The 25,564-nt window shown below is 31.4% G+C and overlaps 2 protein-coding genes across 7 annotated transcripts; both read right to left on the reverse strand.

The window, feature by feature from the left end:
- Positions 1 to 682: 682 nt before the first annotated feature.
- LOC100647223 (protein yellow) lies at positions 683 to 7,119 on the reverse strand. Of its 3 annotated transcripts, none has more exons than XM_012311587.3 (6): positions 6,761 to 7,119; positions 3,995 to 4,316; positions 3,322 to 3,734; positions 2,853 to 3,030; positions 2,534 to 2,745; positions 683 to 1,794 (listed from the first exon to the last, which is right to left on the reverse strand). In XM_012311587.3, exons 2-6 carry the CDS (start codon positions 4,266 to 4,268, stop codon positions 1,489 to 1,491), a joined length of 1,383 nt encoding a protein of 460 aa, XP_012166977.2. In that variant the 5' UTR covers positions 4,269 to 4,316; positions 6,761 to 7,119; the 3' UTR covers positions 683 to 1,488. The 3 variants fall into 3 exon arrangements, with proteins under 3 accessions (XP_012166977.2, XP_003397475.3, XP_012166978.2); XM_003397427.4 differs by having other exon boundaries at positions 3,995 to 4,283; positions 6,761 to 7,118; XM_012311588.3 differs by lacking the exon at positions 6,761 to 7,119 and adding an exon at positions 4,405 to 5,086.
- A 2,621-nt stretch (positions 7,120 to 9,740) lies between these two features.
- On the reverse strand, positions 9,741 to 24,866 carry LOC100645378 (BUB3-interacting and GLEBS motif-containing protein ZNF207). 4 transcript variants are annotated; one of them, XR_007225091.1, is made up of 7 exons: positions 24,658 to 24,865; positions 23,175 to 23,301; positions 22,707 to 23,071; positions 21,483 to 21,816; positions 21,009 to 21,408; positions 19,950 to 20,028; positions 9,741 to 19,647 (listed from the first exon to the last, which is right to left on the reverse strand). XR_007225091.1 is itself a non-coding variant. In XM_048408514.1 (6 exons), exons 1-6 carry the CDS (start codon positions 24,696 to 24,698, stop codon positions 19,553 to 19,555), a joined length of 1,362 nt encoding a protein of 453 aa, XP_048264471.1. In that variant the 5' UTR covers positions 24,699 to 24,866; the 3' UTR covers positions 9,741 to 19,552. The 4 variants fall into 4 exon arrangements, 2 of the variants coding, with proteins under 2 accessions (XP_048264471.1, XP_048264470.1); XR_007225092.1 differs by having other exon boundaries at positions 16,051 to 16,172; XM_048408514.1 differs by lacking the exon at positions 19,950 to 20,028 and having other exon boundaries at positions 24,658 to 24,866.
- Positions 24,867 to 25,564: the final 698 nt, after the last annotated feature.

Below are 25,564 nucleotides of genomic sequence, written 5' to 3' on the forward strand. Positions count from 1 at the left end.
TGGAGTTTTTACAACAGAACTTCGTTTATTTCAACTTGTCGAGGAATAGACAAGTTATATAATTGGAGTTCATATAATAAGAGCTCACCAATTATTATTATTATTATTTTTCGTTCATATAATAGGAGTTCACGTTCAGATAAATGAATTGAATCAGCAAAAGTTCAGTTAATCGGGCATTAATTAAAATTTCGTTGAGATAACTGAACTTTATATAAATTGAATTGTACCGTATATTAAATATATCATATCGTGCATAGTTTGATAAATAATGAAAAGATTATACGATGAACTTCATTATAGAAGATATAGGATATAATCGTAAATCGTGGTTTAATTCACACGGACTACATTTTATTTACACTAGCAATAATAGTAAAGTCATTGTATCTATATTTATCTTGTATCTATATTTGCATTTATGTTTATATTTATAATAATTATATGTATATTTATTTATTACATTTATAATAATTCTTTCTTTTTACATTAAATATAACGATATATTTAAATTACTGTCAATTGTAACTCTGTCCTCTCTTACAAAATTAAGTCACAAATTGCAGCCATTATTAATGCCTGTACCATTTCATTAATATGAAACAAGTCTTCGAATTCTAATTATTTACGTTTTAGATGCCAATTACCAATTGGATTTTCTTAATTCTATAATAATTCAGACTTTCTTAAAATTTTCTATTTTTATCAGCATAAACATTGTTAAATATCGAATTTTACAAAATATATATCCGAATCTTTTCAACTACGCATAACAGATTGCATAGAACGAAGCACATAAACGCTTTTCGAACGTCTGTTAGCTCCATTTATAACAAATTTCTACATGAACTTTTGACGATATAGTTTAGTAACTCCATAAAACAGCAGCGGTTCACATAACATTTTTTTGTTTCCGGTAGTTGTAAAATATGGTATAATAATGCTCCGTCCATGGGTTTTCTTATTATTTCTAATTTCTAATTATTTCTGAGAACATAGATAATATAACTAATAATACTATGTGATCAGTCGTGTATTTTATAAACTTCATTTTTTAAGTACTACAATCAAGACTTCCAAAAATATTTATATGCAATTCAAATATAATAAGGAAAAACTTGTATGTTGTAGATAAGTTATTTAAGTAATAATAGGAAATATCAAAATTTCAAAATTCAAGATGATGCGTAAATTATAAATAAAATAGCTCTTTCTGCAAGAATGCATACGAAACGTTACATTAAGGTACATATATTATACAAGAAACTCACTCATATACGACATTTGCAGAAATCGATTATATCATAATACGCAGAAAACCAAGCATAACATTCATTTATTTATTACTTAACCCGTTACCTAAGCATCTCGTTTCAATCTCTTCCTGTTCGTATATAGGTATCGATATTCTTTGAAATTCGAATTCTCGGTATTTCGAGAAATGCTCCATAAATTGTTACAGTTATTAAAAATGATACAATTATATTCTCAGATAAATATTCTCACAAAAATTGTTATAACGATAATCGATATAGAAGTCAATTCAGAATTGTGAACGTAACCGGAATTCTCGGCCATTTTTGGATGTTTAGGATAAACGGTGTGCGCTTCTGTCGTAGAATCGTGCGGATTGTTTGTAGTTGAAGATGGATTCATCGAGCAAACAGTTCCTTTTATAGCCTCTTTAACCGAACCCGTAACGATTCTAAAATTATAATCTTCAGGATCCAGGCGAGAGTACATAAAAGTAGGCAAACGATCCGACAGTATCCAAATATTCCCATTTCGATCAATCTAAAATTAACAGGAAGTAAATTAAAAATCGGTATTTAAATGAGTTAGCTTATAACTCAGTACCGTAAAAGACAAAGCGAATATAGTAAAGTTTGATGTATTCGAAATGATAGGGACAAGCGATTATTTGAATAAGAAAATTTTTAGATAGTGGAACACTCTCTATCTTAAGTTATTTATAAGTATATTTTTAATACTAAATGAAAATAAATATCAGTCTCAATACATTTTTCTTTTTTCTCGGAACGCAGGTTAAGAGTACATAAAATATATATACGTAATAATTTTGCATAATGTTATTAATAAAAAATATAGTATAATTTAAAAAAGATGAAAAGGATAACAAAAATATAGTGAGCTAAATCACTTTGTTTTAAAGTTTTGTTTTAAACCTATTCAAAGATAGAGCTGATCTTTAAACGCGAGTCTAATTATATATAAATTTATTTATTAATTTTTTTTAAACAAATTTCAAACTCAGCTGCGTGCTTACTCGTATATTCAGTCTATTCAACTTGTGTCGCTATAAAAATAATTCATATCAGCATATGGCGAGTAAAAGAATCGAGAAAAAGCAAGAGAATAGACATTCGTAGATAAGTCATAAATTACAGTGTCGCAGTTACGTTTTTGTGAAGTTAACGTTTCCAACACGCGTGTAGCTCAAAGTTAATTGTACATACATACATATATGTATACATATATATAAAATTCCATTCTCAATCTGGAAAGTAATTACCTTTAAATCATTGGGAAAAACCATTGTGACGTTATCTACATAAATAAAACCTTGTTGCTCGATTGTGAACGTATTTTGAGGTTTCCAGCACGCAATAGCATTCAAAACAGCTAATGCATAAAACAGAACTCCGGTGTCTGGATCTAAAAAGCTCACGCTACTTTGGCCATTATGTCCGCGAGATCCTAGGGCACGAAATTCATGGAAGTTGTCTGAAACCCATAAAAATTGAATTATAATTAACATCATGAAAATAACCTGAAACTATAGATGTACTTAACTACGTGTGTCCTGATTGAACTTACAAACTTTTAATTACCTGGAGAAGTGGCACGTTCAGGATCTCTTAGTAACTTAGTACTAACTGAAAATTCCATGGTGCTAGAAAGTGGATGGAAATACATTACACTATAGCCATCGTTAGTTGGCGCAAGACCCATACCGAAGAGACCATCGGTCCATTGGAACGAAATTCCCGATACATTGAATTCTTCAGCCTTAAAAGTTACAATGTTAAAAAAAATGAGCAATGTACATGATAAATTGCACCTAATTTTTTCCTATGATTCGTATCTTCCGAAATGTCAAGATTATTTAGAATTTGTTAATGAGAGGAATTGGAGTTATCGAAGTAATAATTCTAATTACGCATCTCCGTCTACATGGAAAAAAACAACTATGACACATATCACAGATAGAAATAGATACAGATAGAGAAAGATAGATTAGAACTTCATCTTATTCGGAAAAATAATATTAGATACTTAACGTTAATAAAAGATACTAACTTGAGAATCTGGTTGAAAGAAATGATGTTTAAGAAGCCACGAATTTTCCGACTTCCACGAATAAACTACCAGTCCAGGACCACCCAAGTCAGCCAGATAAGCAAAAGTATCTTCGCAAGAATAATCTTCGACGGCGATATTCGCAAAAAGAGAGTCAGGTGTTTTTTGATCTTCCGGAATAATGAATTTTCGGAGTAAACGATCGTCTGTTAAGTTGTAAATGAGTAATGCTGGTGGAGCTTGCTGTTCTGGACTATCCAAAATATCAGTAAATCCTGTATCAAGAACCCATAGTCTTTCGCAGCGATCTGCACGAATTCGAAACGTTGAAATGATCTCTGGGACGTTTCCAGCTCGATATTGATGAGCCTCCCAAGAAGGATACGGGATTAAACTAGGAGACTCGCGTGTATCTAAAATCATTATTTTCGATTCACATTTATCATACGACTAATACGGAGTACGTAATCAAAAACATAAGATAAATAAAGCAATAAGCATATTTTCTTAAAGAATAATGATTTGTTTGTACTGTTGCCTGTAATAGAATACTTCGCAGTTAGAGTCATTTAATGACTAGACGATTTTTATCGTTTTAAAGTCATTTGGCTAAGCCCTATTCGCTAAAGCTTAACATCTGTGTAATATACGTCTATCCATCGATGGTAATTACCGTTAATATAAAAGTAATTCAAACTAGCAACTACACCACGTCTCCATCTTGGCACAGTAACGAAGATCCTAGTATTTGTAATCTCAAGGCCAAGGGGAAGATTATCTTCCTGCTTGTATTCTGGGAATAAAAGCTCGGTATCGTTACTTGGCCATTCATACTCAAGCTGTTTCCATTGATAGGCCACACGAAGTTTATCACTGGCTACAACCATTATCCAAAAATAACTTTGAAGTAATGCGTTGAAAAGAGGTAGAGTCGATTTCCTTCGCATTTTGATTTCCTGGTTCTGCAATTAGAATAGACCTTTGCCACGTTGACACTACAAATTAGCATTACGATAGAATTAATGAATACCGCATGTAAATTATCAAAATTATAATTGCAAATTTTTGTTAAATGTAAAGTACCATCGCATAGATGCAAGAAACATTACCGATCTAACATCGCAACTATAACCGTCCGCGTTTCACAAAAGTATTTACATTCAATCTCGGCTACTAACACTTCTTATTGATTAATATACAGAATGTTTCACTTTTTTCGGTCAAATTTTATGTTTGTATATACAGCACGAGTTTTATCTAATGATATCGAAGACTATTACGAAACTAAATTACACCATTTGACATCTTTCTTTCTTTTCTTTTCCGTTTCTTAAATCACGTGTACATATTTACTAAGATTTCGAACATAAAGTATATTTAATTGGAACATACTAATATATACGTAATGCTTTTCACAAGCAAAACATTCCTCAAAATTGAACGGTCCAGAAATTTGTCTGTAATTTTCTGAACGGGAGTCTAATTTGTCATGGAATTGATGTACGTATATATATTTATACTATTAACAATAAATTATATATTGATGCAACAATATGACAGAGGTATAAGAGAATGTTAGAATGCAATCGTGTAAATCGGAAACCATTGTGAACAATATTATATTTTTAATAATTACGATAAGATATTAGATAAGTGTTAATTACATCGCTGACAGCTACTGATATCAGAATCAGAATGCTATAATAATCAGAATGTGCCGCAATAGAAAAGAAATATTTACGACAAAAAAAGATAGATCTTCAGTACGAAGAATTGTATTTATAAACATACAAGTTGAATAAAGATATCAAAAAATGAAATTAATTTCTTGTACCTTCAACAAAATGAATATCCAGAGTAATATATCGAAGTTACCATATATATTATTTCAAAATCTTTGTAATAGATCTAATATATTAATAACTTTTAAACAAAATTATAAAATAAAATGTGTTTCTTCGAAAACTTTCCAGCAGATACATAAATATCTGGTGTGATTCCCTCCAACTTTCATTGCTATTTATCTGAATTAATATTTAAATACTCGATTAATAGGCACTTGATTGAGTACTTAAGTAGTCATTCTATAATAAATGAGAAAGAAATATATGTAATAGGTTTATTTCTATGAGTAAACTTCATCTTTTTTTAAATATTTAGGAAATTTGATATACATAACTACACGCATACTACGGATATTAGGAAAATTAACAATATGACACTAACAACCAGAACTTACATCTTTAATGCAATCATACTTTCTATCGTACAAGCCAAATAATCACACGGTAGTAAAGTGGGTCAACAAACTGGCTACATTTACCGTGAGTTAGAAAATTTTCACAATTTTAGCTACTTCTACAATGTAATTCTATACATTTTTAGTACAATTTACCTAAATATGTACTCTATTGTAATTGATACTAAATTTGAAAAACTAAATTTGAAAAATTTTTTTTCAAAAAAAATTTGATTAAGCATTGAAAGTAAATGAAAAGCTTGAAATCATATAAAGAAGTAAGGAAGCTACATTTACGCGTTGTAAACTTTAAATATTATAATCTTTTCAAAATTATTCTTTGTTAGTGAACTTGATAAATATGCGTTCCTTTCAAACACGTTTGCTCCATTTTTCTGATACCGATAAAATTACTTGACAGTATCGAATGCTTAATTTATTTAAAAGATTATGTTATTTTTAGAGAATATTTAGCGGGTAAGTAAGAAACGCAGATCTAATATATTTTTCTGTATTTTCAATATTACTGTCATATAAATTTAAATTTTCAAACGACATCATTAATTCCAACATCCTGCGTATACAAAATCGTGATCAACATATTTTCAGTGAACAGTTTCGGTTTAAATAGTTGGAAAAACAGAAAAGTTTACTCATATACAACCCAGTTCCTAAGGCCTTTGAACTTTAAGGCACGTTCTATTTCAACAAAACTAATGTTCATATAAATTATGAATTTAACATCGCTTGTGCCGTTTAATAAAATCATTACTATATCACAATGCTATTCTTTTTTTGACACTTAAATATTAAGTAGAGTGATATTTCTATATATCTTTGTTTGGAAGCAAAAATATGGTAATATAAATATATTAAGTATCATAAAGATGTTTTAAGTGTCAATGTAAATTTGATAGGTACGTCAAGTTTCTACAAGAAATATAGTACATTGTTCCAATAAGACTCTCGGTAGAGTGAAATTAAAAATGTGGTATACTTTAAACTGTCAATTAGTCCGTTACGCAAGTACTTGTTATTCGCAAAAAGTTTAACGTTCGAACGTTTTTTTCAAGGAAATTTTTGACCGTATTTAGATAGTCGCAATTTTCTGCCAAAATTATCAACAACAAAGCATTATTAATGAATCACTGTTTTCTTTTTGTTATACACGTTAATTGTTCACATTGTTCATTTATTTACCGTTTCCCTGTCGTTCCAGTTGAGAAATGTCGCGACAGACTGAAACACGCAAAGTACTATCGCGTCGACAACACGCGACAAACTAACATAAGGATTCGTCCGAGAAATGAAAGAGACGTTCTCCCGCAGTACCGTTTCGGTGCCGTTCAAGGCTTGCCGATTATTCATCCACTGGACAAACTTGTTAAAATACCACGATTCGTCGTCGTTCTCCGCTAATCCATTACGTAGCTATGTAGTAAAAAAGAACAATAACTCAATTTAAGTAAACTATAGGAAAGTGTCCGGTAGCCGTTCATTCGTTTCACTATGTGGATCATACTTATGTAAGTTTGCAAATCGAGAAGCGTTTATAGTCGTAAAAGCATATATTTCATCAAGAAATATAATTTATAAAGAAAGAAATTTAGCTCGATTATGAATATTATTATCATTAATCAAGATTTTATCCTCTAATAAAATATTTTTCACATTTTCAATGCGAAACAAATTTATACTAAAAATTATAACGAGATGACGAATAATCAGAATATAATTGTCGATAGAATGTGATTTTCCTATATCTTATTTTAAATACATACTTCAACTCGAAATGTGCAATTTGAGAATAATCTTAATTATATCGTACAAATTATATAAAGTATTTTAAATAAATATTGCTTATTCTTTAGAAAATCATATTTAAATATTATTTCAATGAAAAAGTAATGAAAAATAGCATGCTTTCTACTTTCTCAAACAACAATACTTCAGGTGCAGAATTGCAACTTGAAATGGATTATTTAGTATTATCAACTCAAGAAACATTGTACAACTTACCTTTTGTGTCTTTTTAAAGCGTCCCACTTTCCACGCGTTTCACCTTTTCCGATTTTTTTAGAGAAGATTCAAGGAAATTTATTTCGAAATACTTTCGATACATTTCGTTGTAACACATATAAACAAAATTTTTTTTAGATCGACTTTATAGCAGTAGCTCAAACATGATTTACTAAACGATGGTGTCTTTTCTAAATATATCTATCAATTAAGAAGAGTTATATAAATAAATGAATAAACAGAGAAATTTTAAATAAAGGAAGAAACTGATAAACCTATAAAAGTCTGTATCACGTCAGCTAACAATAATAAGAAAATATTACGAAAGTGAATAGAAAATACGACATGGCAGATTTCTCATAAGGTAACAAAACAAAGGAGAGAAAAGTAATATAAAATGAAATACGAAGTGTGAAATAAAACTTAATTGTAAACTGATTTATCGCTAAGTTAGTTAGTTCACTTCCCTTTGACGTAAATTCCAAGTGAAAGTTGTTAGAACGGCTGAACTGAAGATTGTATGCAAAGCATTTTCCTAGACAATTGCTCTTCTCCGTGAGACTTCTCTGTTATTTATGTTTTGATCAAGCATCGATTAATGTACCCACGACGTAACATGGTTTACACACGTTCATGTGTTTCTTAATTACGCTGCTGGTCAAACTCTGTAATTCTACAACTGCATCCTTTGATGAAAGAATGTGATGACGATAATAACACCAATTATACTACATTGAAACAAACAGGAAGGGAGTACATGAAAAATTAAGTCGAAGATAGAACAAAATCTTTTTAATGATGAAAATAAGCATTTAATTCTTAACTCTTCTATAAAATTTAGCTTCTATAAGATTACTGGTGAAGAATCTATAACGATCGAAACAATTTCGCTAATTAGAAAATTCGTTATATCATTAGACACAACTATGGCTCCTGCACACTCACACAACATGCATTTTTATAGCCTTTAAATAATACACTCGCTCTCTAACGCTGGTACTCGATTCCTCTTAACAGGTTTGACTAGGCATCGTGCTGAGCGAGCAGTTGCGCGATTTCGAGGTCGATCGAATGCTCCGTATTATACAGTTTGCTTTCACTTTCACGATCGCTTACACCGTAGATGGCTTTACATGACAACGCGGAATATGCAACGATATTATGCCCTTTTAACACAAACATTGAAGATAATTTTCTAATGCCATTTTCTTCATCTGTTGTCACTTTCTATACTACTTTGGTCATTTCAACAGTTTTCAGTTTACAAGATGTAGCATGTACTCTACAGGTGATTTTTAGTAAAAAAGAAAATCACGTATACTATACATTTTTTTTTATGTAGCAAAAGCTTTTCCATGTAGAATGTAAGATCCATGTAGCTCGATTAATCAAGTAGTTTGGAGATTTTACACGACTGACAACTTTCATTATTTCTTTATTTATACAAATTCGCAAATTTCATTGGAACCAAAAATTTTGATAGGTTCTCTGTACAAGTCAATGGATAAAATATAAAGTAAAGTCCTAATCAACAACTATCGAATATTATCGCTGTTTATTTCTGTATTAAAATATTCCAGAACATGGATACTGATGTACTTTTTTCATATTTACACAATCCAAATACGTCCACAGATATATGTAAACAATTGCTATTTGCAGTTGCAAATTTGAACGAAACTATCATTTTATACTTCTTAAGACTGCAAGCCCTTAAGGTAAGGTGTTTGTTACTAGATTGAAAAATATAAAAGAAAAGGAACGCGTTAACACGATTAATATCATCGACTTCTTCATTTGCTCAGTGTGCCATATAATTCTTACTACGAAAGAAACGAAGAATCATAATAACTGTAAACCTGGTTTCACACACCAGATATGCATATCGCGATACATACATATAAACATACATGTACACCGATGGAAACGTTCACACGACGATTCTCCTGAGATGCAATATCGCGATACTCATTTCGTGTATCTTGGCAACGATACTTTTCGTACGAGAGCGGCAGACAAAACATCGCTATACATGATATATCACGATACACGTATCTCTCTGTGAAACCGGCCTAAAAGCAATTTAGCAAATTTGTGGAAACTTTTTGAAGAGTAACGAAAAGTACGATGATCTCATTCGTGATACCGCGCAATCATTATGTTATCAAACAATTATTATTTATTAATTATTTCAACGAGATACAGGTGTACGTATCACCTATTGCTCTCTATAGTCCTTTGACAACAATTGTCCATTCTACTCAGGCGCAGTCAGCTGAAAACAACAAGGCTGTAGAAGAGTAGAAACTACTGCTAATTTCTGTAAGCGGTCCGTGCAGGAATAAAGTGCAACCTAAAATTCGATTTCGATATTTGCATCGTACAAATCGTATAGTGATAAACAAATTTCAAAGTAAACAAGTACAAATAGATTCAAATAATAATCAACTGAATCGCAGATTTAACCTAATTTTCTATAAATTGCGGTTCAACTGAATTTCGTATCGTGTAAAAAAGACTTATACACTGTCACTCGACCATCAAATCCGCATACAATAAACTACTTAATGAAGAGACAAAATCTAGAAACGATAGATACACACAGAAAATATAAGGAAATTATATTATGGTGAAGTGGAAGGTCGGTAATTCTAATATCGTTTTAAAGGTAGCACTTAATTTCCGGTGCTTCGAGCCGCTCTATAAAGATATTAGAATGACAAAGAGCCACCGTGTTACCGGTTCTTCGAGCAAAGCGATCCCCACGAGCGAATCGTGCATCCGCTGTCACCAAGTGGAAAGACATTATTAGCGTAAAAAGGAACAGGATGATGAAGGATTCTTGCGCAACGTAAGATACAGGTGTATCGATATACACACAGAGCCAGCTAAGCATTCTACGAACGATCGAATTGTTGAACGAGAAAAAAAGAAAGGCACCGACTCTTATACCGCTTTGAGCAGCATTTGAAACGTTCCAGAGTAAATTATTACGTTACAAGTGTTTGGCGATTGGCGACTGACAAAATTCTGAAGGCTACTTGACGAAAATAATAAATTTGAAATAATAATAATAATAGTAATGGTGATTGGTAGTGATGATGATGATGATAATAATAATAATAATAATAATAATAATAACAATAATAATAACAACAACAACGACAATAATAACAATAAAACAAAATAAAGGTCAGGAACGGAAAAGTTGTTTTATTCGCAAAAAACTTCGGAAGAATTTTCTCGTTCCAACATTTCGAACGATCGAGTCAGTTAACACGATTTACCCACGACTCATTATCGATTACAATTGATATTGTTTCTCGGTCCAGCCACGCGTCCACGCAGCCAAGGTTATGATAGTTCCCAATCTATTTTATCTCTAATTTACCAATTGCGTTTTGCAAACTAAACTTTACTTTCGAACAAGTGGTCGTTTAAAAAAATATGATCGACGTAACGTATAAAGGATTAACTATCGATTCAACGACAAAATATTGAATAACACATAGAAAAATATTTCAAAATTCTAATTAATATAATTGGGAATAAAACAAGTACCTCGACTTTAGGACGGTAGGTCCAAACAATCGCCTGCCTTCAGGCAAGGGACCGATAAGGTCCAACAGCGGTCAGAGCTGTGATTGGTTGAAACAATATGTGGCTATCGCCCGCCATTCTGGGACAAAATTTATCAATGTACCTCTTCTATCATTTTTATCTTTTTACCTAGAACTGGTATTGTACAATAAGAGGAAAATATAAATGAAGTGAAATACATACATAGATTGAACCGTTTCGTCTATGTACATGTACGTAATAAGATAGTAATAAAAAAACAACAATAAGAAATAATATACGCGTGCATGTATTAGAATCAGTTACACATACGATACACGTATTAAGTATATTTTCGTTCTAGCGGAAAGAGAAATATGTTGAAAGGAAATAGTTCCCAGAATGACAGACTATACCCAATCTTTCGAACTTTCCACAGAACGTCTTTATTCGGAACAAGTTGATAATGTGACACTCAATAAATAACAGAACTTCTACATGTCCAATTCTGTCGTCAGATTGTCCTGCCGAATCTCACAATCAAAACGAAATGAAAGAAACAATGTCTGGCCGTAGTTGAACAGCCTCGAGAGACGAGAAGCGATTTTCGAGGCTGGGAGTGTTTCCGCAGCACTGAATTCTATCGGCCTGTTAAAAGTAGACACGGTAGATCACCTCTGATTCCGATGAAACGACAGCAGAGCGGAAAGACACGATTCGGAAAGACAACCCCTGAAAATGAAGTATATTCATAACGATGCGTAGTTGTTTTAGGTACGTACACGTGTTGTACGGCGCGGTATGCTGTTTCATAATTTTTCTCGAAGTAATGATAGAAGTCGAGAGAAAGAATAGACAAACAGGGTGCCTACTGAGGTGATGAACCTTTAGGAAGTGAAAAAAGTGATTTAGACGAATTCGTATTTTCACAGTCAAACCAACTGAATTACAATTAACTTTGTACAATAATTCATAATCTCTATTATCGTCAACATACAGTAAGGAGAAAATATCTCCCCCATGGCTTTAGTTTGCAGCCTCCTCTTGCACCGTCTTCGCCACACTTTCGTAATACGTTTACGTGCCCGATTTCCGTTTCTCTGAAAGCATGAAACGTATAAAAAGTTCAAGCTGTGGCGATTAAAATCTTCGTAAATAAAGATCCAATCACCGCCAACCTACGATACTATCTAATTCCACAAATAACATATTTTTCCTTTTTCTCGTCTCATAATTTATCGCAAGTTATCGTTATTAAGATTGTAATATACGAACTTAAATATATCTACAATGGTTTTGCATAAAGATGGTTTCGTTTTCCTATCAATAGACACCCTGAAGAAATAATAAAATGATAAAAGAGAAAATAAAGAAATAATAATAATAATAATAATAATAGTAATAATAATGTGGAAGAGACAAAGAGAGAAAATAGGAATTTTTCCGATGAATCGAGTCTTATCCGATCGTAGAGAGTTTGTTGTTTAGAACGAAACTCAACACTAATATGTTTGATTACTAACATTTATACCTGCTGAATCACTGAAACGAATGTTTCTACACAATGTTTCTATACACATATGTATAAATAACAATGTCGAAACAACTATAAATACTCGACGATCGGAACATCGGTAATTTGGCCTAGGGTAAAGTAAAGAAAAACCGGTGTGAGTCGAGTGTAGAGAGAGCTGATATCGGTTTTCCTGAGCACCCTCCGTACTTACCACTCACTCATGTGTTGCCAACACGTTCCTTGCAAAGGAAGAGGGCTTCACAGATCGAATCGATCACTTCTACTTCTTGTCGGGGCCAACAAATTACAATCATAATTTAAACATTATCATAATTTAAATTGCACAAACTTCGAGAGATAATCATCCCGTAATATTACTTGCTAATTACAAGTTACGTCATGAATATGTTAACCAGTCACTTGTAATTCTATTCTAAATGAAACCAAAACGACAGAAGCAAATATTTTACATCTGAATAACGATCAACTTTTTATCATTTCGTTTTCTTCTCAACATGCAAATGTCACAATGTAATAATATCTCATTACTGTTTCTTCGATCATCTCGTAATTCAATTCATAAAATCAATTTCGGTTTTCTATAACGGCACAATTTAAAAGTAATATCATCAAATCGTCGAACTTTATTTCAGTAAAAAATTTACGCATGTCTTTATAAAGATGAATCAAAAATATTTTCTGTAATATAAAAACAGTATACTGTTTCTATATATGTTAACAAATGAAATAATGAAATATAAACCGGAAAAAAAAAATTGATTTATTACCACGGATTCGAAATATATAATTTCATTTTATCATATTTTTCGCTTCTTGAAAGGAAGAAAATTTAAGTAATAAAATATTAAATTATACGTCATTTTTGTAAAAGATGACAACAAATGAATTTATCTAAAGTTTCCAGATAGAAGTACACATTATTTAAACAACAAGATAAAATTATTTGTTTAATCAACGTTAGAGTATGTAAACAAGAATTCATTTTAATTTTAATTTCTACTGTTGTAACAACTTTTACAAAAAGATGAGAGAAAATAACTCGTTAGGTATAAGAAATGATTTAATAAATCAAAAATAAAATCATAAAAGATGATTGAATTTTGTTCAAAAATGTATAAAAATGTGTAGAGATAGATATCTATACATAAAAATATAAAAAGTTAACCGCGTTAATTCTTAAAATATTTGCTTCTGTCTTTGCTGATTCTGTGAGAAAACAATTCAAATTTCTGGTTTGCACGAACAAATATTGCAACAAACTTTGTTTAAACCCAATCTCCCAAGATTTCAACTATTAATTTCTGGATTGCATATTATTTTGAAACAAATAAATATTTTAATAAATTTTAATTTATAAATAAAATTAATTTAATTATAAATTATTTAATTTATATTTATATTATTATATTATTTAATTATATTTGAATAAATTTTTGCTTTTTGCTATTTTAAAATATCAAAGTACAGATACTTAAAACAACTATTAGTTTTATGTACTTTTTCATATTAGAAATAAATTATTTTCTTAAGTTATTATTTTTATTTAAATATTACAATAGAAATGCAACTGATCTTAAAATGTTATTCTTCCGTTATTATTCAGTATCTAAATCAACTTGTATCTTTTCATTACCTTTACAAATATACAAGTAAAAAGATATAGCAGTGTTTTGAAAAGATACTAATAATTCTTTGAAATCTCGAGGAAAAGATTTTAAACAAAATTTTATAGTTATAGTTGCTCCCTCATCTTGGTCAATCTAGTATATAAAGTATTTTTTATGCAGTTAATAACGATGGAAATATTTAAAATATGCAAGCTAGATGATACAGTGACATACGCACATATATCCATATGTTGCCAAATATTACGAAAATCTCCATATCCTTCTCGTGAAAATAAAATATCTTATGAAAATTCACTATTACAAGTAAACAGAACACGAAAGGAACGAATAAAGACATCATAAAAAAATGTAAACAAAGAATATATGAATGAACATATATCGAAAAAGTAAATCGATTCGATCTGGGGCGTTAACAAAATAAAAGTTGTGATAAACTAACCTGAGGCGACAGAATATTCACACTGCGGCTTGTATCTTCTAATATTCTTGAAACACGGAAATCAAATCAGACGATTTTGATGTGTTACAAAGCATATAGAAATCAAGAGCTGCACACGGTTAGTGTGTGTGTGTGTGTGTGTGTGTTGCTATGTACATATATGTACATAATACACACTTAGTAAAACGGATAAAATTGGATTTTGGTAAAAAAAAAAAAAAAAATATATATGATGGATTGAAATATTTGAGTCAAGCAATCTCTCTCCCTCTTTCTTTCTTTCTCTCTCTCTCTCTCTCTCTCTCTCTCTCTCTCTCTCTCTCTTTCTCTCTCTCTCTCCCTCGCACGCATACACACACACGCGCGCACTCTCTCACTTTTTCTCTGTCTCCCCCCTTTTCTCAGCTGCAGTGTGAAACGCCACCTTTCCGCGATCGCGTCTCTCCAAGAGAACACTGGTGCAGAGGCTGAGAAACAGCGCGTGGAAACGGTCTACCGTAAAATAAAAGAAACTGCCAAAATTCTTATAGAAGTTCGTTCTACTTAGACGAATCAGCTGAAAGCCTACACACCTTCCAGAACTGATTTCACAATCGCGTATCGCGATCGCGATGAGCAACGTAAAATTCCTCATACGTGACTTTGCAACGATAAAGTTTCTGTATTAGTAGCGTACGAGTTTTCTACGCAGAAGCTTTCGTGCTCATACAGCCATTAACAACATTATATCACCCCATCCTTTTCAATAACTACAATTTCAATACCAGGTACTCAGATAATGTAACAACAAGTATCCATAAAAAGGGTAATCCGAAGGATCAAACATTTGATGCCTTCTAGACAAACAACAAAATTATTTTTATAATAGAAAAAAAGAGTAGATGTCGTTGCTCACCTGAGATTTTAAACTCCTTCGGGAAGAAGTTACGACGTTGTGCAGATATCACGCGCACGACCACACACCATGTATAAAAGTTAAAAAGATTTGTTATTCGATAACTTTTTACTGGCAGAGAAAGTCTGGAAAAGGAACGACTGACCGTTTCCACTGCACCTGGTAAACCCTCTCAGGCACTGACGTGATGTGGTTTATAATGATATTAGAAAAAAAAACAAAGATTTTGCTAACTTCGTGTAAACTTCGTAGGAGGGGATGCGTCAAGTGCAGCCGCGGCCGATCAACGAAGTGTGCCCACGTGAGCTAACGTGTTTTACGCGTGCTTGTCTCTTCTTCTCAGTCAGGTCCGGACCCTAATAAAATTTAGGGGCGGGCCCAGAGCACGAAGTGCAATGGCGGAGTGGGCCCGTCCATAGGAGGTGATCATCTGAAGCGTGGATGCATCATCGGAGCTAACATTGGTGCACCAGGAAACCCCATTGGAGCTGCGAATGCCGGATGCATCGCTCCTGGCGGCAAAGCTCCGATCATCCCTGTAAACGACAATTTCACCGTCAATTTCATATATCCCTGATAATTCTATCATTTCTCTCTGCCATTCCTTTTTTTTACATCTCTTATATCACAGGTTTTCAACAATCTGTAAAAATCTTCTTATGATACTTACGTCGGGAGAATACTCGTCAAACATAAATAAAATGAAATTACATGTGTGTCTGTGTATCTATGCGTAAGCGCACGCGCATGCGCGTATGTTACGAACGCACACATTCTTCTCCTCTCTTTATATTCCATCTTCTTTCTCAAATTCGGTCAAAATTGTATATTTATTTCTAGGATTTCTCTTTAGAGATCACGCCTCGTCATTCGGTAGAAAAGTATATCTCGCAAGATAGTTACGAAATTTGTAAAGGATACTTTCAAATTTAACTATCGATTTATTAACGTTATCTTTTTTCAATAAAAATTATATATATATATATATTAATTACGATACGTTCTAATCTTATTTCTTTCAATGCATTTTGAATTAATCTAAAAGAATTGTTATCCTTCTGGACGGAAAGTTGTCTGACAGCCGGTCGATAGCACTTCCTCGAACAACATTCGCAAACAAATTTCTTAATAAATCAAAAGATTTCGACGATAAATTCAAATTTAGATTAAATTGTTAGACAAGTTCTTAAAATAGAACCCAAGGTAAACCAAAAGAAAGAGAGTTCAAAATACCAAGTGGTATTGTCTCTGAATTAACTTGTATTTGTCCGATACGTACTCTTTTGCAAAATGATTAAATCATATAGTCTCAAGTTTTCTAGGACTACATTGTATACCCAGAAGGGTTCATTATTTGCAGCACACCTACGTCTATCTAACATTTTATCAATGCAAATGATCAAACTATATAAGGAATCGAGCTCAGCATGCAATGTGCCGCATATGCAATACAAGTCATAACAAAATCCTAAAAGTGATGCCGCGTAAAACCTCACACCATAAACGAGAAGTTTCACTTGACGATTAGTTTTCATAATTTAAGCGAATCGCTCGGCTGCCAGCCGAACTTTCAAAGCACTAGATATGATAAAAAAGCATCTACGAATAAATACAGGATGATAAAATAGATATTAAACGATAATTTTTCTTTTCTACAGTAATTTTATGTATGATTTTTATTAATTTCAAAGAATTGTAATAATGTGAATGCATGTTTTATATTTTATATATATAGGGTGACTACAAATCTCTGCCATTTGAAATAACAGCCAAACGGTAGATGACATGAAAAGATGTAAATTTTTTGTATTGTTTTTCACATGGATTATGACGATTTAAATAAACAAGTTTTCGTTTGAAATTTCCAAAATTATTTGAAGGACATTTTGCATTTTTAAAATGGGATGTCATACTTCTATTTTCATATGTTAAAAGAGTAAAACACAACGAATTCAAAACGCTACTTTCAAATGATGTTGAATGAATGTAAGGTCGTAATAGAGAAAATGTTTGAACAGACAAGGATAGAGATTTTTTTTATCTTTTACTCCCTTTGTTTGCATTGTACGTTCAAAATTAGCACATTAACTACTAAACACAGCAGTATTATGTTTGAAAACGAAAAGCAACTATTTATGTTGGATACATTTATTCTGACACGTGGAAAATCATTTACTTTAAGCGAAAGTAACTACAAACTGGTCCAAAAATTTTTACAATAATTTCCAATCTGTTGTGACAACATTTGCATCGCTTTAAAATTATGAATCTAGCTTACACAAGTTTCCAAGCTGTGGACTGGATGTAGTGGAACACAATAATTGGCCTGCGAGATGACCCGGACTTAATACCTTAGATTTTTTTGTGAGGATATATTGAGGATACATGAAAAATATGAAGAGTCGAATTACGGGTGCGTGTGCAAATATGTTACAAGAAATAGTTATTCTTGCGCAGAAACAAAGTAAATAAAAAGTAAAACTTGTTCGTTTCTACGGTATCATCTCTATTGTGACTTTGCATTGATTCAAAACCACATGAGGGCGTTTTGAATTTTGACCTTTTGCTTTTTTATCATATAACATATGGCGGTCCATTTAAAAGATGCAAAACGAGCTCCAAATAACCTTGAAAACTTTAAACGAAAAATTTACTATATACATCATAATCTACGAAAAAGGAACAATAAAAAACGTTCTTACATTTTTTTGTGTATTTCGTAGACACCCTGTACATAATAGGTCTTTTTGTATTATTCAAATTCAAATTCCTATTTTTCAAAAATTTGTTTTGCTTATAATTTCATACTAATCAATAGTATTCACTCTTACGTGATATAACTCCGAAAAAATTGTAATCCCCTTCTTCGTCAATGTTAAATTAGACTGTCTCATCATCGTCTATCATTTAATATACGTATAAGAAACAGCTGCATTTGGATTTATATACGAGTTATACTTTTGTATATATTGGATAACGTGAAATTATTTACTTACTGTAACTTGACTTGAAATATCTAAGATCATCTGTGTGACACAAAAGGTAGGCTATGGTGTGAGGGAGATACATTACGTTCGTTCTTGTTGCGTCTCTTTTCTATTATAATACACGCAACAACAACAAAAATAGTGACAATAACAAATGATCCCTTCCTTCGTCTTTTTTGTTGTAATATACTTCATATATATTTCATTTAAAAAATTTGTTTAAAAAGGTATGAGAAGTTTTTGTGAAAAACGATGTAGAAGAACAAATTTGTTGATATCAACAATGCTGATATAATAATAAATAATAAATAATATAGAATCATAGAAGTAGCAATTCATATTTTACTTTTAATCTGAAACTAAAAAACTTTGAAGCCCTTGAAGAAATATAAAGAAGGAAAGAAGGAATAGTTATCATCGAAATTATGCATCAGCTTTTTGTTTTTTCTGCTTTTTCCCCCTTTCTTGTTTTCCTTATCTTTTATTTAGTATGACAACTTCGAACGACTGTCAGTACCGTGCCCAAAAAGCGTTTTTTTCACTACTATATCACAACACCAGGATTTCATATATAAACATGAGAAGGTAGGATGATAAAACACGGTTGGCGAGATAATGGCAAGTGAGTCCTAAGAAGAACATGGTTAAGTCGAGATAGTGAATAATGAGGCTAGTGGAACAGAAAAGAAAAAAGATTGTGTGTACGATGAACCAGCCGAGCGGCCGAAAATCGAATTAATTTCACATTGCTTTTACCGATCGATGAATATATATGTATATATGTATATAACGCGTAGTTCTCTATCATAGTTGAAAAACAGGCATATGTATATGTATATATATTATATACACATGTGCCTGCTTTTAACCATAAATCTAGTGTGATCGTACTTCTGATACCGAGTACACTAGTTTCAAGAAGAGGCATTTCACGTCCAAATAGTCGTGTGTCCAAAATTAAAGTGTTGTTGTCCGGCGTTGAAGGAATCAGAACAGATGCAATATCGTTGGCCGCTCGACCCACCTGCCCAGTGACAATAATATAAATATACAGAAATATATATATAGATATATTAATGTGACAATGATGACAATAATAATAACAATAATAATATTAATTAATAAGAATAATAAAAAATATAATGATGTATATATAGATATATATAAAGAGAAATAGATAATACATATATATTATATATATGTGAATATGAGTATATATCATATATATTATATATATCTGTGTGTGTATACATATATATATGTATACACAGATAAATAAATAGATAAATATGCCAGTTCACTGCATGCTAATTGCTAAGGACCAACCTTGTTGCGTTTGTATAATACACGATTTTAGTAACCAGACTGGGTTCGTTCAACACTCACCAAGGAGTGACTGGGCGCCCTGCAAACGCACCGTTAAAACATAAACGTACAAGACACGCTGTCGTTGATTTTGGCATACGGATGAATTCTAAACATGCTAATATCAGAACGATCATATTTAATTTCTCCTCCTTTTTCCTTTAATGTTCTTGTGTTTAATGTATTTTTTGTATACCTGATAAAAATTGACCCCCTTCCCCAACACTATTTTTTGTCTTCTGTGACTCTCATTCATCTATAACACATTCTTAACCGTCGGCCAAGTTTAATTTTTTGTTGGGAACAGAGGGTAAGGGCTGCATAGTAATGGATGATGTGCAAAGGTATACTATACTGCATGTCAGAGGAAAACATTTTGTCTTAATGATCTATCTATATGTCTACTAAATGCAACCTCCAGCTTTTGGGCAAATTTATTGTCTGAATGAAAATTTATTGTCTTATACCATTAATTAAAAAACATTTAGTGTTTCCTATATTAGTGCTAATATGATCATTTTATAGCACAAACAAGAAAGTTATTGGCTTAAGCTGTTTAGTAAAATCTGCTATATATTTGTGGCTAAGAATATATATTGTATATATATATATGTATTCCATAAGATGTATATGCAATACATTAGATACTCTTGATATGTTAATCCTATTGCATCTATACATAGATATTTACACATTAATATGTTTTACCTCAAATACTTTAAATATGGTTCCACACCATTTTTGAAAGAAGTAAATATCAAAGTGTTGAAGAAATATTAATTTATGTTAAAAATTATTATGGAAAAAAAATAATTTTTTATCTTAACTTCACTTAATGTAGTGCAATAAAATTGCATTGGACAATTACTCAATACGTCTCCAATAATTCTAAATATGATACTGGAAAGGACACATAAAAATAATTTGGTACAAATTTGATAATATTTACGTAGATTAATGAATATTGATGAGGTGCTCTCGTTGAAATAGAGATGAATATTTAAAATTATAGAGACTTACCTGGTGGTAGGCCCATGGGGGGCGGTCGCATCATGTTACCTCCATGAATCAGAGCAGGTGCAGCTAGGGTCATAGTGGGCCGCATAAGCGGTGCCATCAGTGCAACGGAACTAACAGGCATTGCTGCAGATGCAGGAACCATTACTGCTTGTGGAGGTCGCTGAAATCTCTGCTGTTGCTGCTGAAGTGCATTTAATGCCGCTTGTTGTCGCTGTTGCTGATCCTGAAATGCAGCAGCTGCATTAGCAACAGCAGCTTGTTGTTGCTGTTGCTGCTGTTGTTGTTGCTGCTGCTGCTGTTGTAATACAGCAGCTTGCTGATTGGCATCAGCAGTTTGCACAGTTCGAGTTTCTTGCGTTTGTCGCCGCTGGTATTTTGGAAGTCTTGCTCTAATTTCCTCCTATAACATATAACTTTTGTTTTCACTTTCTATATTTACTATTAGCATATAAGTAATAAAAATAGTCAACATACTAAGCTGAGATCTTCTGGCGGATGAATGATTTTAATGGCAGCACTAGTAGTGGCTATAAGATTTACTTTTTGATCACTACCAATATTATTGTTAGTAGTGGTACTACTATCTGTATTACTATATGCAGGGAATGTTGGCTTCACAGGTCCTATAGATCCACCAGCCACTGACGTAATTGGTTTAAAATCTGTACCCAAAGGAGAAGTCACAGATGTAGACGCAGTTGTTGAAACAGCTGCAGCACTTGGAAATAATGGTCGTGTTGGTGGTATGGATGCACCAGATACTGGTGGTTGTATACCTGGAGGCATACCTGGCATTCCAGGCATCATACTATAAAAAAAAGAAAAAATTTATCGCTTTATCCTATTATTTCCATATTTCTTCTATTAAATATATATATATATATATGTCGAATTGTCGTTTGGATTTCGAGCGCGAGACGATTCTTCGTTAGCATTTGCCATCATGATGTTCAATAAAGGTTGTATTTACATAAAATTATATTTCTTTACAAAGTTTGATAAATAATTAGTTTAACGGTTAACTAAGATAACAAACAATAAGTAAACAAATGCTTTTAATAATATTCTTGGGTTCTGTAACGAATCCACGGTCAACGGGAAACTTTCTGTACGTTTTAATATATTTTTGATAGCACACTGACACGTTCACTCAGGCACAGGGTTTCTCTAAGACTCACTCCAAGACGATGACAGTAAACTCTCCAAGGAGGTTGCAAAATAAAAGACAGATACAGTTACATATATCAAATACATATCGATCGGGAATATCAACAAATTCCCAAGCACCGTAACTAGGCAGTTCCACATAAACCAGCATTGCTCCTGATCAAGACTTGATTGTTTATACAGCGTATCCCTTAACACTGGAACCTCCTTTGTAAAACATTTCGTTCATCCCGTGACCGTGGCTACGTTCGGCGACCAGTTATGTCACCCCGAGCCCAAGTATTGAGAAATCTTCCAAAAGAAAGGCTCGATGTCTCTACATCTCCGACATATATATATATACACACACACACATATGAATTATATATATATATATATATATATATATATATATATATATATATATATATATATATAGACATATGAATTTAAAAACTTTAGATTGTATTTACCTAACTTGTATTAAATTAATATCAGATATTTAACTCTTCTTTCGCGTTGTCTGGTTTTAAAAGAATAAGTTATACATACCCAGGACCCATAAAAGGTGGACCTACAGGACCCATAGGTCCCATCATATGATGCATGGGTGGTGGGAACGATCCCATTGGTGGCATACCAGGATGAGCTGCCATACCTGGCATTACACCTGGCATCATGTTGGAACCTGTAGGCATTGCTCCTGGTGCAGAACCTAATAAACCTTCTGGTTTTGTTTTTTTTCGAACTGGTTCATCTTCGCCAGAACTTGGTGAGCCAGGTCTACCTCCATTTCTTTGTCTTTCATGCTCTTTCGCATCGTTTGGTGGTATGCCTTCCATACCATAAATTTCTATTTCAATATTGCTTCGATTCGGCAAAGAATTAGGTACCTTGTCTATCGCTTCTTTATGTACCTAAAAAATTGGGACAATATTGTAATCTTTTGGTATCTACGTATCTTCAAATTTTTAAATTGTATAACAATGTATTCATGTATTATATAGCCAATAACATTACCTGCATACAATGTATACTAAGTCCTGGTCCCGTATAAAGCTTCTTATGACATATGTGGCATTTGAAATGTTTTGCTTTCTGGTGTTGTATAAGAATCTTTTCATCTTCAAATTCTCTATTACAATACCTTAATAAATTGGTTAAGAACAATATGAAAGTATAAAAATAAACAGATATCACTCAATAATCTGGATAATTAACATAGATGTATTCAAAATACATATCTATTGCGTATTTTTATATCAACCATTTTCAACTTATCTATAAGATTGATAGAAATGTAATGATTTATAACAATAAAAATAATATAATTTGCCATGTGTTTAAACATATGTGCATGTCTGACATTAGTATTAATTAAATGCTAATGTTAATACATAGTAATAAAATGAAAAAAAATTTGGACTGATATATTTTTAATTCTTCAATAATTTAATTTGTATGGAATTATGTAATAAATATGAGTTATTTATGAAGCTATAAATTTTATTATTTCTCATATAATCCTTCAATTTAATTTAATAATTCAATGAAGATCAAGAAATAATTTTTTTGTACTTTTATAATAACATCTTAAAAGGTTAATTCTCTTTAAACAAGATATAACATAGAAATATATATAAGATATATAGAAAATGAACAATATAATTAACACTGTTAATTCATTATAGTTTACTTCAAGTCCAAATTTTGTTTCAATGATTTAAAAAAGATATTTATATATATATATCTTTTTTAATGTGTGTGTAATATTATATGTAGATTATATGTGTGTGTGTGTGTGTGTGTGTGTGTGTATATATATATATAATCTTCCAGAAACGTATCAAACATAACACAGGAATATATAATAAAATATATGTATATAAATCTTGATTTTTAAATTAATTCTTTTTATTATATTTGATGGGATGAACATAATCAAAATAATATAAAAATAATTTTCCAATTTTAAATCTTTTATTATTCAAATTCTCTTAAAAGATAAAAATAAATACTTGAATATTATTTCATAATAACAATTAAAGATATATATCTTTTCTTTTACTTTACTAAATAATATAGCAACTCGCCCAAAATAAGATATCAGAAGGAGCATTTGTGAGATTTTTCTCAACAAATACTTTACTAATATGAGATTGAACAATCTATCATATTTCGTATATATAAATACCTTCACAATTACGAAAAAAATATATAGTCAAATATAGTTACTAACGAAATATCGATTTCTTACGTATTCAGCCACTTTAACTCGTCACAGGCTTTTACTGAGCGGGTTAAAAATGTTCTACGATAAATTAGGTACTTTCGAATTTCAAACTGAGATGTAGCAATAAGATATGATACAAACATTAATAGAATGTTAAAATACTTAAACTCATACGATTATAAGAATAATGTAATTGTAATTTTGATTTATGATCTAAAAATATAGTTACGTAAAGTATCCTCTAATAAAGGATATTTTAAAAAAGGATACCAACACCAGGGTCTTGATTGCTTCTTCTTTTTGCGTCCCATATTCTCTTATCAACTTTTACCAATTAAAAATTAATAAAAATATGCCACTAAACGTTTTACGCCCACGTAGTAAGAATTCAACTCGCAAAGTAACTGCAGTGCACACACACGACGTAAAAATCGACGATGTAAAATGGCGACTGCATCTTTTCCGTATTTGACGGAAGGAACTATAACCAATAGTGTTACTTAAAAATTACTAGTTCATACGACTAAATTTTCCCTAACGATATTCTAGTTTGAACATGCTTGAACAGAGAGGAAATTTTCTTTCTGGCTTGAATAAGAGCAATGACGAGCACATTATAGTACTAAACTACTAAAGTATTTATGTTTTTCATTGAATAAACACGAAAAGATCATTGTTAATAAGCAAAAGCTTTTTCTTTGTATAATTTAAAACCGTTTTATGTAAATACATTATGATCTGAAAAAACACTATATTTGCATTTAAAAATAAATTTTTTCCTAATTTAAAATTTTTAAATATTTTTTTGCTTATTTACAATTTTTAAACATGTAGTTTGTCAGAACAATTATTTAAGTAGAAATTTATCCATACTATTTTATAATAATCATTTCATAATATTTCAATTTCTTTTAAGTAGGTTTTGATATTATTGTCCTATTTATTCCATCAACTATGTTATATATGTTATAATATATATGTATATGCATAAAATTATATACAAATATTTATGGAGATATACAAACTACATACATATATACAAATCAATGTTTCATATAGTAACATGAACACATTCTACATAAATGCGGATAATATATATATATTTATAATTATTAATTTAATATCATGAAAAGCAAAATAATACTAAAAGGGCAAATTAAACAAATGAAAAAATAAG

This window comes from Bombus terrestris, chromosome 9 (assembly GCF_910591885.1).
Source record: "Bombus terrestris chromosome 9, iyBomTerr1.2, whole genome shotgun sequence".
Classification (NCBI taxonomy): Eukaryota; Metazoa; Arthropoda; class Insecta; order Hymenoptera; family Apidae; genus Bombus; species Bombus terrestris.

What these genes read in the sequence shown, in the direction of transcription:
- LOC100647223 (XM_003397427.4), bottom strand. Translation starts at nt 6,928, where the DNA reads ATGAATAATCGGCAAGCCTTGAACGGCACCGAAACGGTACTGCGGGAG. An exon ending in TGAACGTGCCACTTCTCCAG is followed by an intron (nt 2,746 to 2,852) that starts GTAATTAAAAGT and finishes TATGGGTTTCAG; the next exon opens with ACAACTTCCATGAATTTCGT. An exon ending in TTTTTCCCAATGATTTAAAG is followed by an intron (nt 1,795 to 2,533) that starts GTAATTACTTTC and finishes TGTTAATTTTAG; the next exon opens with ATTGATCGAAATGGGAATAT.
- LOC100645378 (XM_048408513.1), bottom strand. Translation starts at nt 24,698, where the DNA reads ATGGGACGCAAAAAGAAGAAGCAATCAAGACCCTGGTGTTG. An exon ending in CCACCTTTTATGGGTCCTGG is followed by an intron (nt 21,817 to 22,706) that starts GTATGTATAACT and finishes TTTTTTTTATAG; the next exon opens with TATGATGCCTGGAATGCCAG. An exon ending in CCCCATGGGCCTACCACCAG is followed by an intron (nt 16,173 to 21,008) that starts GTAAGTCTCTAT and finishes TGTCGTTTACAG; the next exon opens with GGATGATCGGAGCTTTGCCG.